The sequence below is a fragment of the Thamnophis sirtalis genome, unplaced genomic scaffold (assembly GCF_051295495.1).
Source record: "Thamnophis sirtalis isolate CommonGarterSnake01/CBP01778 unplaced genomic scaffold, rThaSir2_p1.2 scaffold_1, whole genome shotgun sequence".
Lineage (NCBI taxonomy): Eukaryota > Metazoa > Chordata > Lepidosauria > Squamata > Natricidae > Thamnophis > Thamnophis sirtalis.
In genome coordinates this window covers 177,458,892-177,474,611 of record NW_028261381.1, presented here as the reverse complement: position 1 = coordinate 177,474,611, position 15,720 = coordinate 177,458,892, and the positions used below count along the sequence as shown (strand labels likewise).

General features: G+C 44.5%; 1 protein-coding gene across 1 annotated transcript; it reads right to left on the bottom strand.

The window, feature by feature from the left end:
- Positions 1–5,133: 5,133 nt before the first annotated feature.
- Positions 5,134–14,880, bottom strand: LOC148049911 (vomeronasal type-2 receptor 26-like). Its single transcript, XM_087705336.1, has 7 exons — positions 14,742–14,880; positions 14,423–14,487; positions 13,748–13,812; positions 11,351–11,405; positions 9,960–10,625; positions 6,624–6,753; positions 5,134–6,038 (listed from the first exon to the last, which is right to left on the bottom strand). The coding sequence occupies exons 1-7, from the start codon at positions 14,878–14,880 to the stop codon at positions 5,134–5,136; spliced, it is 2,025 nt and encodes a 674-aa protein (XP_087561462.1).
- Between the last annotated feature and the right edge of the window lie 840 nt (positions 14,881–15,720).

The window sequence follows — 15,720 nt, the reverse complement described above, 5'->3', positions numbered from 1 at the left end:
AAGACACTGCAAGGGAAAAGAGAATGGCAAAGGTAGTTTATCGGAAGAGACAGGTGAGGTTTCTGGGTTGACCAATGAAGAGGAAGGAGCAGTGGAAGCAGAGCAGGAGGGAGACCAAGAGGATGTAGGTGAGATCTCAGTTGTTGGCCTTGACGATTGGAGTGTCATTATGTTTACGGAAAATTGCCAGAACTGCCAATGTAATCATAAAGAGAAAAAGAGCCGGAGAAGTTAAAGTGTATCCCAGGGTCTCTTGATAGGAGAGGAAGTGGAGCCTCTTGGCAATGCAGTGGTCCTTCTCCTTGGTGGGATACTGATCTTCTGGGCAGGGGTCACAGTGGGCTGCATCTGAAATCAAGAAATCAAATATTTGAGCATTATTTCACCCTCTTTATTCCTCCCTCCCTCTACTATGGCATGACTGCCCCCTTTCTGCTATGGCAGATCCACAAAGGAACTGATGGAATGACCCACTGGGCATTTCATGGTGGATGAAACAAGGCAATTCTTTCTATATTATTGATGATGCTTCGGTTAGGTTAGAGAGAGACTAGAATGTGTTCATATGGATAGGGGACTTCCATGATTATTATAGCATTCAGTGTGAGAGAGATTGCAATTTCTTTCCCAATTTTTACTGCAATCAGAAAAAGACTGAAGGATCCGTCAGACAGAAGTCCTACCCTTCCATGTATTCATGCATTATTTTTGTGTTTGTACAGAGAAGATCTAAATGCAAAAGAGAAAATGAAAATGTCTACTGTGTTTTGTGATAAGGGAAGGTCTCATTTGCTAATCCAAAGTGATATACAGAGAAATTGATTGCAGTGGGGAGAGGGTAAAGAATGATCTAGAACAGGGGTTTGAAACTCACATCATGACGGCGGCATCATATGATGTGTCAGGACTTCCCCCCCCCTTTGCTAACCTTGGTGTGGGCGTGGCCAGCATGTGACGCATCCAGCCCATAGGCCGGTACTTTGACAGCACTGATCTAGAAGGACCGTAGCACTGTTCACCCAAGTTCTCTGATTTGTAGTTCAAATCTGTTGATTCTGATTTTTGTTGTTTTTGTAGGAGAGGGTTAATAGCAACAGCAATAGCACTTAGACTTATATACCATTTTACCTTGTTTTACAGACATTTCTAAGTGATTTAGAGAGTCAGAGCTGGCTGGTGCACGCATGTCTGTTTTTGGCCATTTTGGGGCAATTTTCTGGGCCATTTCCAGTCCATTTTGGTCCCAAAAACGGCCTGGTAAATAGTCCAAAAACAGGCTGAAAATGACCTGAAAAATGTTATGAAAACCACCCAAAATGATGTGGAAATAAACTGGAGAATGGCTGTTTTTTGTACATTTTGGGGGAATTTGGAGGCTGTTTTCTAGTGCTCTGGCACTCACGAATACACCAACTGGCCAGCATGCACATGCCTGTTTTTTTGCTGGGATTTTGGCTGTTTTCAGGCAATTCAAGGATAAAAAATATTTCAAAGAGGAGGAGCCAGAAAATATCCATTAAGATCAATTTCACATGATTGTGTTTATTAACAAAGCATATTCTCTACGAAGTATATAGACAGCAAAATATGGTAGCTCATTTAAACTGCAGAATAGACATTCAAGATCAAAGCATTTTTCCTAATTATTCATGGGGCCTCACTGGGGTGAACTGAGACTAATGAAAAATGAAAGTGTGGATGATTAGTGGTTGCGCATGTGCGAGGTGGGGATGGCCGCTGGTTTCTCTTGCTCTGTCTGGAAAAAACGCCGGGATAAACCGGCGGTTTGGCTCGGAGCCTTAGAAAAAGGGGTTCCTGCAGCTGAGCCAGATCCAGGGGACCCGAATAGACGGTTTTCTGGAGGGTTGGTGCTCCTGGGCATCCCCTGGCCCACGTGGAAGCCGGAGTGCTCTTCACGATGCTTAGCAAGACTGGAGGAAAATGGCAGCGCTGCACTGAGGGCCCCGCTTCAGCGTTCTAGGCTTCCGGCGTTTCAACCACCCACAGACAGCCTCGAATCGACTTTTTGTGGCGTTTAGTGGTCTTGGCTTGGTTTAGGCCCTACTTCCTCGCTGACTGGGAGGAGCCCTGGTGTCTGCCTGTCCTTTGGAGACCTGTTGTCATCGAAGGAAGTGGGTGACTCGAACGACGCTGGACGAGACAAGGCAGCTGGTTATTCCTCGGCTGCCGTAGTCTCTTTAGGTGCCCCCCCTCCTCTACTCCGGTCGGAGCACGTTACTGGCCGCTCCTGGCGTTTTTTGACATCTGTGCCCCTGGTTCTTTCTGGATTTTTTTGGGACTCTATTTGGCTGGCTTTATTGAGGGGTAGTTGGTTGATATGGGGCATTATAAGATCTGGCAGTTGGCCTTGCGGCCATTGCCACAACCCCTTAGTCTATCCCCTAGGCCTTCTCTTCGGTGAGGCCTTTCCTCTCCTCCCTGGCACTCGGTTTGCTCACGGCTCACGGCTGCTGGACATTGGACATTGGACTTGCGATCCGGTCCTGGCTGGTACGATCATTGCCGCCTGCCATTATCAAGGCGTTCCATCTCAGCCCCTTTGGAACTTTTTGGACCCCTCTATCCCAGTTCCATCGATACTATCTATCGCGTAAGGAAGAGAGAAAATGAAATCTTGCTTCCCCATTTATACCTTCGCAAACCCCACCAGACTGGACTTTTTGTGAACTTTATTTGAACTTGCACATTCCTTAACAGCTGTGCAATCTTCTTCCTTTTCTCTTGTATGGGATATGTATGTGGTATGTATGTGATGTATGTTTGATGTTTGATGATTGTACCCACTTTTATCGTTTTATTGTCATTGTATTTTGTAATTTTTAACTGACTTTAAAAGGGGACTGGATGAGTGAGTGACTGTGTATGCATGAGGGGACTGGGAGAACAGTCGGGTGCCTCCTCCACTGAGTGGCATTGCAGAAGTGGTAGGGGGCCCAGGCCTATCTCCCGTCCTAGACTGACTGAGATTAATGGCCTGCCGGAGAGAGTGGACACTACGGGGGGGGGGGAAACGGGGTCGACGGGTGCGGGAGTGGGCCAGAACATTACGGTCACGATGGGAAGGGGCAGGTACGGCAGGAACTTCAGGGCTGGCCATTACCGGGGAAGGAGGGTCCACTACGTCGCAGCGATCCCTCCTTCTGGCCCTGTTAGTTCCACTCCAGGACCAGATGGCAAGAGTGGTCAGGGCCCTGGTCTCAGGCTGTTGTTGCTAAATGCCAGGTCTGTGGTTCACAAGGCTCCCCTCATCTGGGACCTAATATTAGACGAGGGGGAAGACCTGGCATGTATTACTGAAACCTGGCTGGGCCCGGAGGGAGGAGTCCCCCTCACTGAAATGTGCCCAGAAGGTGAGGTGACACCTGGCTGGATCCAGACGATAGTTAACACCTCTCTCCGGGAGGGGTCCTTCCCGCACCTCCTAAAGGATGCGGTGGTGAAACCCCTCCTGAAGAAACCTTCTCTGGATCCAGCCATCTTGAGTAACTATCATCCAGTCTCCAACCCCCCCTTTGTTGGGAAGGTTGTTGAGAAAGTGGTGGCCTTTCAACTCCGACGGTCCTTGGATGAAACTGATTATCTGGATCCCTTTCAGTCTGGCTTCATGCCGATTACAGCATGGAAACTGCTTTGGTCGTGCTGATCGATGATCTCTGGCGAGCCAGGGATAGGGGTCACTCCTCTATCATGGTGCTTCTTGACCTCTCAGTGGCCTTCGATACCATCGACCATGGTATCCTTCTGTGACGGTTGCGTGAGGTGGGAGTGGGAGGCACCGTTCTTCGGTGGTTCTCCTCCTAACTCTCGGACAGGTCGCAGTCGGTGTTGGTCGGAGGGCAGAGATCGATCCCTAGCCCCTCAATTATGGGGTGCCACAGGGTTCAGTCCTGTCCCCCCTCCTATTCAACATCTACATGAAGCCGCTGGGTGAGATCATACGCCGGCACGGGATTAAATAACATCAATATGCGGACGATACACAGTTGTATCTGTCTGCCCCGTGCCAACTCGGTGAAGCGGTAGAAGTGATGTGCCAGTGCCAGGAGGCTGTCAGGGTCTGGATGGGAACGAACAAGCTGGCGCTCAATCCCGACAAGACCGAGTGGCTATTGATGCTCCCTCCCAAAGATGGTCCAGCTATTCCATCTCTCAGCCTGGGGGGGTGAAATTATACACCCCTCAGAGAGGGCTTGCAATTTGGGAGTCCTCCTGGATCCGCAGCTGACTTTAGAACATCATCTGTCGGCTGTGACCAGAGGGACCTTTGCCCAGGTTCACCTGGTGCACCAATTGCGGCCCTACCTGGACCAGGAGGCCCTTCGGATAGTCACTCATGCCATCGTCACCTCAAGACTGGACTACTGTAATGCGCTCTATATGGGGCTGTCCTTGAAGAGTGTTTGAAGACTTCAGCTTGTCCAGAATGCAGCCGCGCGAGCGATTGTGGGTGCACCTCAGTACACCCACGTTACACCTATCCTCCGCGAGCTGCACTGGCTGCCCATTGGTCTCCGGACATGCTTCAAGGTGCTAGTCGTTACTTTTAAAGCCCTACATGGTATCGGACCTGGGCACTTGAGAGACCACCTCCTGCCAGTCACCTCCCAAAGACCTATTAGATCCCACAGACTAGGCCTCCTCCGAATTCCATCTGCCGGCCAATGTCGGCTGGCGACTCCTCAGGGGAGGGCCTTCTCTGTGGTTGCTCCGGCCCTCTGGAACGATCTCCCCATGGAGATCTGGACCCTTACTACCCTTCCGGCCTTCCGCAAAGCACTTAAGACCTGGCTGTTCCGGCAGGCCTGGGGCTATTGAAGTATCCAGCCCCATTCGAGGTTACGGCTGTTGTAGAAGTTTAAATTGTTGTTTTTATTCTTTTTTTGTATCCCCTCCCTTTTTATTGTTAGCCGCCCTGAGTCTCTCGGGAATAGGGCGGCATACAAACTCAATAAAATGATAAAATGATAAAATGATAATGGTCTGTGATTACTCCCATCAGTTGATTTCCAATGATTTAATAAACTAGCTGCTGTCTCATATCACAATATTTTTTAGAAATCAAATACAAAAATGTTCTAAAGTCAAAATGAAATTTTCAAATCTCTGCATGAATCAGAGATTCTTGTGTCTCATTATATTTTCTCTACAATTAAGATGGGGCCTCAGTAGGATAATGTAGCATTTGGGAAAAAAGATGCAAGCCAAGAGACCAGCCCCAGAGACCAAAATGGAGAAGATCTCCACGGCCACCATGGACTTCCCTTTGGTGCTCAGGTAGGTGGGGAGGAAGCTGATCCAAACACTGCAAAAGACCAGCATGCTGAAAGTTATGAACTTGGCTTCGTTAAAGCTGTCAGGCAATTTCCTAGCCAGAAAGGCCACAGAGAAACTGACAAGGGCTAGGAAACCGAGGTAGGCGAGGACTGTATAAAACATCAAAGCCGAGCCTTCGTTACATTCCAAGATGGCCTCTCCAACCAAGGAGTGGAAGTCCACATTGGGAAATGGTGGAGAGGTTACTAGCCAGGTGGCACAAAGAACAGCTTGGACCAGGGGACAGGCTATAACAATGGAATTGGTCAGTGTTTTTCCTAAGAATTTCTTTGTCTGGTTCCCTGGTTTGGTAGCTATGAAGGCCAGAACCACCATGACAGTTTTTGCCAAGACAGAGGAAACTGCCAGGGAAAAGAGAATGGCAAAGGCAGATTGTCGGAAAAGACAAGTGAGTTTTCTGGGTCTCCCAATGAAGAGGAAGGAGCAGAGGAAGCAGAGCAGGAGGGAGACCAGGAGGATGTCGGTAAGATCCCGGTTGTTGGCCTTGACAATTGGTGTATTGTGACATTTAAGGAAAATTGCTAGCACTCCTAATGTGATTGTTGAGAGAGAAAGAGCGAGAGAAGATAAAGCATATCCCAGGGGATCTTCATAGGCAAGGAAGTGGCTCTTCTTGGGAATGCAGTGGTCCTTCTCCTTGTTGGGGTATTGGTCTTCTGGACAGGGATCACAGTTTTCAGAATCTGAAATGAAGAGTACTTTTCATTTCATAGAATATCAAAAGGAAGAAATCATCCTTTAATATTGATTATCTTGGGGACAAGTTATTGTGAGACAGTTAAGTTTTCACCTTTTGGGGATCAAGTTCTCCACTTTTTATTTTGCAATCATTTTGCAGGGAAGGGGAGGCAGAAATAGTTAGATGGATCTCCCTCTTCTCCAACAAGTCTATCTCGTGGGAGACTGATGGCGCTGACAGAAAAACACGCCCTAAATAACGAAAATCAAAGCTTCAACCTCAAGCCCACTGCTTCATGAAAAGCTTGGTCTCTGGTTTTCCTGGATGTAGTTAGATGTAAGAGTAGGACTAGAAAGTCTAGTTGGGAACTCATGAATTGTGCCACGAATGTATCCTGCATTAAATTGCTAAGGAGAAAAAAGGATGGCTTGGGGGGGAGGCCAGTTTAGATCCACCAACCAAGATTCTTCTGAAACGCCTGCATATTTTGATGAATGTTAATCTATCAAAAATGTCAACACAATTGATATTGGTTTCTACTGAATGGTTTCCTTGACCCTGGTAGATCTTCACTGAAAGTGTGCTCTACCTGTCTGATTAGAAATGGTCCCTTCCGGACAAGGGTCACATTGGTAGCAGCAAACCTGCTCCCCCTCTGGAACATTTTTCCTCTCTCCTGCCTGGCACCGTTTCATGCCACACCTGGCAAAGGGCACTTTCTGAAAGAGAAAGGGGAAATGCTTGAGATGACCTAAGCAATTAATTTGCTTCCTTTATTTCTTTCCATATTCCTCTTTCCATCTTCACTACCAGAAACCAGGAGCATCTCCTGGCTGATTCAAATGAATGACCCTCCCAACCCTCCAAGGGATGCTGGAGATTGGAACTAGAACTTCAGTAGCCAAAGGAAGCTTTGATTAAACTACAGCTTTTCTAAAACAAATAACCAGGCGGATTTAACTGAACGAGAATGATCCATGGAAATCACTTAAAAAGAAATACTGTAGATGTCTTCAGCAATGCTTCAATTATTCTTTTGTATATTTTTCTTTCAATCGTTGGAATATCTTCAAAAGCAACGGTTAACTCAAGTATAGCAGAAACCAGGAAAAGCTCTCAAGGATTAAGGCCAGTTTCACTCTAAACCACCAATGGATTCTGGGGTTTGGAACTGGGGATTGTCATGCAAAAGAAGGATTGTGAATTGAGCTAATTGTGAATTGAGCTATAGCTTTTCTGAAGGAAACAGTGATGGAGATCCACCTGAAGGGGAATGGTCCACGGAAACCACTCTTGGCTGCTCATCTGCATCCTAGGTTTCAAAAAGAATTTCTTCATGATCTCCACCCTTTTTGATCTGTCATAAATCAGACCTCAAATATATTACATGCAAAACAGCTTTTTCATGAAACGGTTATCAAATTTCTGATTCTGTAACCTGTTTCCCAGCCAGGGAAATGTTTTGAATCCCCAGAAGAGAATGAGTCTTTTACTGGATTTATTTTCCTTCCATCTCACCTTTTTTGCCCAGACAATTGCATCAGATTTAATGGTGAAATCACGTCCTGCAGGAGCCCCAGGATCTATTCTTCCAACTTTCACAGGGACAAAGGATTCATTAGGGAGGAGAACCCAGTTGAGAAGATCATAACGAGCAGATCCCAGTCCATCTTCTGTGAAGTAGATTTCATCTCCAGCATTGTTGTTGAAATGGACATTCCTCAAATAGGGAAGAAGCTGAGGGAAAAGAGACCTTCAGAAATTGCTAACACTTTCCCACACCTCTAAGAATTTGTTTTCCACACATTGCCTGCCCTGATTTATGACTTCAGTGGACATAGAGGTCCATTCTTTATGCTTTGATACAATCCCACCTCCCAATTTCATGAATTTTGGCCATGTTGAGTCCTGGAATGCATCGCACAGAACTGGATGGAATATATTCAGAAAACGATGGGCTAAACTTTTGCAAAGGGATTTAAAGTAAAATTGAGTGGGAAGGGGAGCAATTTTCATGACCTTTATAACTCAATTCCATGTAAAAAGCACTAGATAACCAATTATAGAAAGATGTAGGGAGTAAAGAGGTAAAGAAAGAAAGAAAAAACAAGGTGAACCTAAAATACAAGTATACAAGGGCAAGTATAATAGACTTGCCGTTCCTGAAACTTGGTGGGATGAAGTGACAGAATGTACTGATGGACAGATAGAAACAACTCAAAAGAAACAGACCTAACAAAGTAGGAAGTGGAGTTGCATTGTATGTTAGAAATCACTTCTTTCTGTACAGAGATTCACAAAGCCAAGGAGTAAAATCTTCTAGAAAGCATATGGGTCAACATAATAGGGGAAAAAAGAATGTTGTTGTCATAGGCATATATTACAGGCCACCGAACACAACATAAATCAAGTCAATGTTTTAGACTTCAAAAGGGCTGATTTTAACAAACTCAGAGAGTGCTTGGGAACTATCCTATTGATGAAAATCGTAAAGGGCAAATCAACTCCAGAAGCATGGAAAACTCTGAAAAATACAGTTACAAATGCCCAGTCTAGTTTAATAACACTAAAAAAGGAAACCAAGGAAAGCAAGGAAATCTAACATGGTTGCACAAAGAACTATCAGACTAACTGAAGAAAAAAAGGACAAGTACAAATAATGGGAAGAGGGTCACATAACTAAGGCAGAAAAAACAGATCCAGGAAATTACAGACCAATCAACCTGACATCAATACATGGGAAGATCTTTGAAAAGATAATCAGGCAACAAATTTGCAAACAACTAGAACAGACAAGGTTATAACCAGAAGCCAACATGGGTTCAGAGAAAACAGATCATGATGAAGTAATTATATTTTATTCTTTGACAAAATTAGTAGATCGGTGAAATGCTATGGACATAGTATACTTAGATTTCAATAAAGCATTTGAAAAAGTAGAACACAACCTGCTTCTTGGCAAGCTAGTAAAATGTTAGATAGACAGCACAACCACCAGGTGAAGTTTTACTGGCTAACAAATTTAGTCCTCAATGGAACTTCGTCTACGTGGAGGGAACAACAGTGTGTGGCAGCAGCCCAAACAGCCAGTGCAATGCTCGTCTGTATTAATAGAGGGATAGAATGAAATCTTCTGAAATTTTAATATCGCTTTACAAACCTTAGTAAGGCAATAGTTGGAATACTGCATTCAGTTTTGGTTGCTACAAAGTAAAAAAGATGTTGAGACTCTGGAAAGAGTGCAGAGAAGAGCAACAAAAATGATTAGGGGACTGGAGGCTAAGACATAAGAAGAATGGTTGCAGGAATTCGGTATGTCTAGTCTAATGAACAGAAGAACTAGAGGTGACAAGATAGCCGTGTTCCAATATTTGAGGGGCTCCTACAAAGACGAGGGAGCCAAACTATTTTCCAAAGCACCAAAAGGCAAGAGAAAAAATAATGACAGGAAACTAACCAAGGAGAGAAGAAACATGGAACTTAGGAGAAATTCCCCAACAGTGAAAGCAATCAAACAAGGCAATAGCTTGCTTTCAAAAGTTGTGGGTGCTCCATCACTGGAGGCTTTCAAAAAGAGGCCTGACAACCATTTGTCTGAGGTGATACAGGGTCTCCTGATTGAGCATGGGGTTGGGTTAGAAGACCTCCGACGTCCATTTCAATCCAATTATTTTTTTTTGTTCTACACATGGAGAACTTCATCTCTATGTTAGCTCTAAGGATCTCAGACTGGATTAAAAAACAGAGAGATTACCTGCCATGTTTGGACATCTAAGATCCTCTTTCTAAGCCTCATCACGGCTGGTCGTGCTCCTGATCCATGAGTTGCCTGGAGTGCATGTGCCACAGCATAAATGGCATTGTAGATGTTGTAACTTTCACCTGTCATGCTCGTTTCAAAAAGGTGAGTTGGCAGACTCTGTACATTCTCCTCTCCAGTACATCGTTCTTGCCCCTCTTGAAGGATCTCTCCTGGTTTGCTGATCAAGCAGCCGAAGATCATTTCCCACCAGTCAGGGAGAAACGTGTCCCCTCGTGGGTTGAAAGGGTCTAAAGATATGAGAAAACGGCTGAATTCTGAGACTTCCCTGGTGTGGTCCCTAAAATGCAAAGCTCCATGATAGGGCTTTATAAATGGCAACGTATATTCATAGTTGAACATATTAAGTTTCCAATAGGATGTAAAGATCCAAACTTTCAGTAATGATGTATATCTCTGTGTTTCATTACAAAAGTTGACCAACATTTGATTTGTACCACTACTGTAGTCTCCAAAAAATATAATCACTTCACCTTTAGAGAAGGTGTTTAAAATATGAGGCAATATTGGATCGTCAACATCAAAAAATTCAAATTTAATTACTTCAGTGAAGACCAGGCAGATCTCCTTCTCCTTCAGCTTTGGTACCAGGGTTGAGACAAAATGTTCCCCACCATCATCTTGGTTGGCCACCAACCCAACCCAGTTCCACTGGAAATGCAGGAGCAACTGGACTAAACCGTCATACTGAGCAGATTCCTGGGGATTATTCTGGAAGAAGGAAGGATAAACTCTTCTGTCTCCCTGAGTGAACTCAAAGCCGACACCGAGCTGGAAAAAGGGAGAATCTTCTTTCAAAAAGAAAGTGCTGACTTTAGGGTTCCCCATAATGTAGTTAATGCCCCACCAAACAGACTGACTCATAAGCTTCACCCCCCTCCCTTCTGAGGAAGAGGCAACAGTTTCCTGTTTTGCCTGGTTGTGATATATCAGAAGTTAAAGGAAAAAACACCCACCTGATACAGAGAATAAACTGCACTGAAAGGTGCAGAAAGACAATCAACTTTTATGAAAGCCAGGAAATGATTCCTCTTGACAAACACAGCTTTTCAGAATTAGGACAATGTATTTTGAAGATATATAAAGATGCATTTTAACATATAAAATAGAAAAATCATCCAACTTTAGAATGGATTACATAAATCATTCACCCCGGGTGTGTTCCCTCCCCCCCCCAATCTCTTTGTTTTCATCCTTTCCTTCGGTGTGTGCTTAGATTATTTGTGTGTTCCATGCTGTATCCAATGCAGCCTCCTTACCTGTGGGACCTTGAAGAGGCTGAAGATGGAGGCCATCTGCCTGGAGGATTTGGGGTTGTCACCTCCAATGACAGAGAGCAGAGGGTCCTGCCGGTCACATTTATATCCTGGAACCATTCGGCCCCTCGTGGACAGCAGGGAGAGGCTGCATATGAAAATATTCCTCTCCGTCTTCCAATTGTCACACAAGTTGAATCCAAGGGTGATATTGGGGAGGAGAAGCAGATCCTTGTTCACCTCCATGACAGCAAACATCAAGGCCAGGAACTGCTGGTAGTTTTTGAGTTGGGCTCTATAATGAGAAAAAGATTGGGGAACATTAGAGGAAAGATCTCGTGTGTTGGTGGAGTTGGCCTCACCTTTATTTGTGTCTGGCCTTGCAGTAGAAAATCTCAAGTTCCATTGGGCTCTTTTGGATTCTTTAAGGATGTTCCTCGATTGAACTTGGATGGATTTCTGAGAAAAGAGAGAAGCCAGGCCACCCTCATCTCAGATCATGTTACCCCCCTCTGTTCTCCCTTCCTTCTTCTGAAATCCTCCCCAGTTGCTCCTCTTCCTCCCTAATCATTTTCTTCTTCCCCTCTCAGAGCAGCTTCTTCAGGTCTGAGCAAAAGACTCCAGTGGGGGGGGGGGGAGGCTGTCACACAGCCCAGTTTTACTAAGGACCATTATTCACCAGCTCTGCTGATTGCAAAGCTGAAGAAGGCTTTTTCCTCCTCACAAGATCCACATTGGACAATGATCAAACTTTTCTTTGAGTATACAAATAAAAGCTGGGTGGACATGGCCTTGGAGATGACCCTTACTCTGTCAAGGACCTTGGAGTACTCATCTCTAAGGGTCTAAGTGCCAGAGCCCACTGTAATAACATTGCCAAAAAGGCATTAAGAGTTGTTAACCTAATCTTGCCCAGCTTCTTCTCTGGTAATATAGCATTGCTAACCAGAGCATACAATACCTTTGCTAGAACAATTCTTGAATAAAGCTCAACCGTCTGGAACCCACACTGCATATGGGACATTAATACCATTGAGCGAGTCCAGAGATATTTCACGAGAAGAGTTCTCCACTCCTCTGCTCACAACAGAATCCCTTATGCCACCAGGCTTGAAATTTTGGGCTTAGGCAACTTAGAACTATTCCGCCTTCAATGTGATCTAAGCGTAGTACATAAAATTATCTGCTACAATGTCCTACCTGTCAATGACTACTTCAGTTTCAAACACAACAAGACATGAGCACACAAAAATACAAACTTAAGGTGAACAGCTCCAAACTTGATTGCAGAGTTTGCAACAGAGTGGTAAATGGCTGGAATGCACTACCTGACTCTGTGGTTTTTCCCCCCACCCCAAAATGTTAACCTTAGACTGTCTACTGTTGGACTCACCCCTTTCCCAAGAGGTCTGTCAGGGGGTGTGCATAAGCGCAGCAGCTGGCCTATCGTCCCTGTCCTAATGTTCCCTTTTATTGGTATCCATTTTACATCTTCATAATCATGTCTATACTTATATCTGTTGTCTAATGGATGCTTGATTTTAAGTCTAAATTAATATCATAAGTCGGTTTCTTCACTGGCCAGCAAAGTTTCCAAGATGTTTCCCCTCCTTACTTTTATATGGTTGATTATCATCCGGATGAAAATGTCTGGAAAGACAGATCATGCCCCTGCATAGAATTTGTGTAAAAACTGCTGTTTTTCTCTTTCCTGAGGGACAGTTCCGGAAAGACTATTCTAGACTATTTCTTGAACTTTCCTGCTTATTGAGAAAAGATCTGAAGATTCCTAGAATGAGAATGAAAAGAAAGAAAACAATCACACAAATTTTTCCTCTCCAGGTGAAACTTACGTGATTGAATTATTACGTGGAAATGGGTCTCCTTGGAAATCTGGTGAGTTGGACTCCAACAATGTTTCGAGGGGCAAATTCCCTCCAATAATCAGATCACCAGGCCTGTAAATTTCCCATTGATCCTCTTTGTTTAAGAATTCTTGTAATGCACAGGTGCTTTGAGTCTTCTTAGCAGGAGTTGGAGGCAGGGGGCACAAGTGCAGGAGGAGGAGGAGGAGAGGCAGCCCAGCCATTCTTCTCACCTTCCCTCCTAGATGAGAAATCAAGGTTTGTGCAGAAGCTGAATTGCAGGGAACATTTGAAATCTCAGCAGAGCTTTAGAACAATAGGAAGCTTCTGTGAAAATTTATCTGATATTTCTTTGTATTAACACATTTGTGTTTTATCATTTTATTTCCTCCTATTTGTCCAATTCTGAAATTAGACTCTGTGCTGTATTTTATTTTAATGATAAGGCTGAAAGACTAATCAGTAAATAAAATACTCTATCAACTATGCTTTCTCTTACCTGTGTCTGGGCTTTGACACAAAGACAGATGAGTCTCACCAATCTCAGAGTTAGCTTCGTTGGAAGACAAGGTAGAGCCCTCCACCATCAGGAGAACTCAGAGAATATTTCTTAAAGCAGGTTTAACCTTGGAAGGATTTTGTGGGTTATAATCCACTGGGGATACATTAAGAATTACTGTTCTTCTGATAATTGGAGGGGAAAGCGATTTTCCTATCTGTTGGGAAGTCAATGTCATTTGCAGGTCATCTTAGTGAAAAACATGTTTGTGACTCTTGTAGCTTATCCACAGAGAAGACCGACTTGAGAGTCAAGGTGTAGTTGACCTTTTGAACTACCTGAAAGTGAACACTTATACATATTAGGGAGTTTGGCCTGTGTCATAGGATGTTTAGACAGAATAGTTGCTAGTGGGGCATGGTGGCAGTCAGCTTGGCCCTAGTAAGAGTGAGCAATCATGGGAATGTTTAGATGGTTTAGTTAAATTTGATCAAAGTCACACTGGGCAGCCAACAATGAAACATTAAAAGCTGTAAATAATGAAAAGAGCGTTTGTTCAAAATCTTTATACAATAATTATTTAAAAGGAAATTAGAAGAGGAGAATTAAAACCAGAAAAGAGAGTAATAGCTGGAGGGATGTTGGCATAATCAGGCTTGAGAGACCATCAGAAGCTCAGGAGTGATGAGCCCAACCAAGAATACAACTGCTCTTGCTAATGCATTTTGCACCAGCTGAAGTTTCAAGGGAAGACCCATGTGAAATGCATTGCAATAGTCCAACCAAGAGGTGACCAGGGCATCCTCTGTCCTGGAATGGGTGCAACTGGCACATAAACAAAGATGTCAAAAGGCCCTCTAGCCAAAGTTCTCGCAGGGTCTCTTTGGGGCAATGCAACCCCACCCAGCACCATAGATGGTGTAGCCCTAGAACTGGGGACCCACAAACCCAAAGCCATTCAGTCTTGCTGAGGTTCCTCAGAAGCCTCTTTTTCACATGCAGACACTCATAGCCTCCAGACAGAAGGACAGGACATGCACAGCAGTGCTTAATTTACCAGAAGCACCGATGTTCAATTGGGTATCATCAGCATATTGTGGATACCTCACCACATGGAGATGGACAAGCTTACCCAAGGGTCTCACGCAGATGTGGAATAGGAGAGGGGACAGCACTGACCCCTGTGACACATAAGGGTCCAGGGTGGGGTCTCTCCTCCCCAGTCACTATTGAGCCAAGTAAGACAAGGATGGACACAGTAAGTTACCTGTTCTTAGCACTTCACTCTTCTGGACCCAGAGCTCTGCTGATGTTCCTGGGATCTGCTGGAGCACCTCTACCAATTTAGGAGTCACAGCCCAAAATGATCCTATCACTAGGACCACTTTGGCCTTGACTTTCCACATATCTCCAGTTCCTCCTTTAGACTCTGGACCTTTTCCAGTGTCCCATCCTCCTTCTTCCTGATCTTGCTGTCATTTAACACTGCTGCATCTATCCCCATCTCTGTCTTCTCCTCCATGACCAAATATGTCTGGTTCATTGGCCAGTATCTGCCTGTCTGCCTTTATCTGGAATTCCCAGAGGATCTTAGCCCTGTTGTTCTCCATAATGTGACCTCATTGCAATGGTTTATTGATGTAAATCATGTTATGATGGCTTTTCATGGTCCAAATTTCTCATGAAATAAACCTCTGAATTTTAAATTTTAAGATTTATTGCTTGTGGTTTGTCTGTGGTCCTCTTTATTGGGATATTCTTATGACAACTTGGTAGTGTGATTCAGTGTATGCTGTTCATACACTGCATGTCAGGGCTGCTTCCTTCAGTAACCAAGAAAGAAACCACTTAACTCCATTTTGCAGAATTAAGAGAGCTTTTACTGGTTATTAGTAGATAGTAGCTAGGCAAAGCAAGATCTGAGGCAAAAGCGTGCGTAATCATAGATATCAATATGTGACCCAACCCTCTTCCCTTGGTAACCCCATCCCACAGTCCAATCCGCACACCCCACAGGTGTCATGTGGGATACATCTTCAAAAATCATCATCAGGTTTGTATGCCGGACAGTTGGCCTTGGCGGCAACTCCTCTCTCTGCAGCATGCGCAGTAGATGGTGAGAACAACTCCCTTTATTCAGTCACTCCTGCACAGAATACTTCCCTCACCCAAATACCATGCCCCCCTTCCCCGTTTCAATGGCAGCCAAAAGCAAGCAGCAAAACAGAGGCTGACATCCGGCCCTC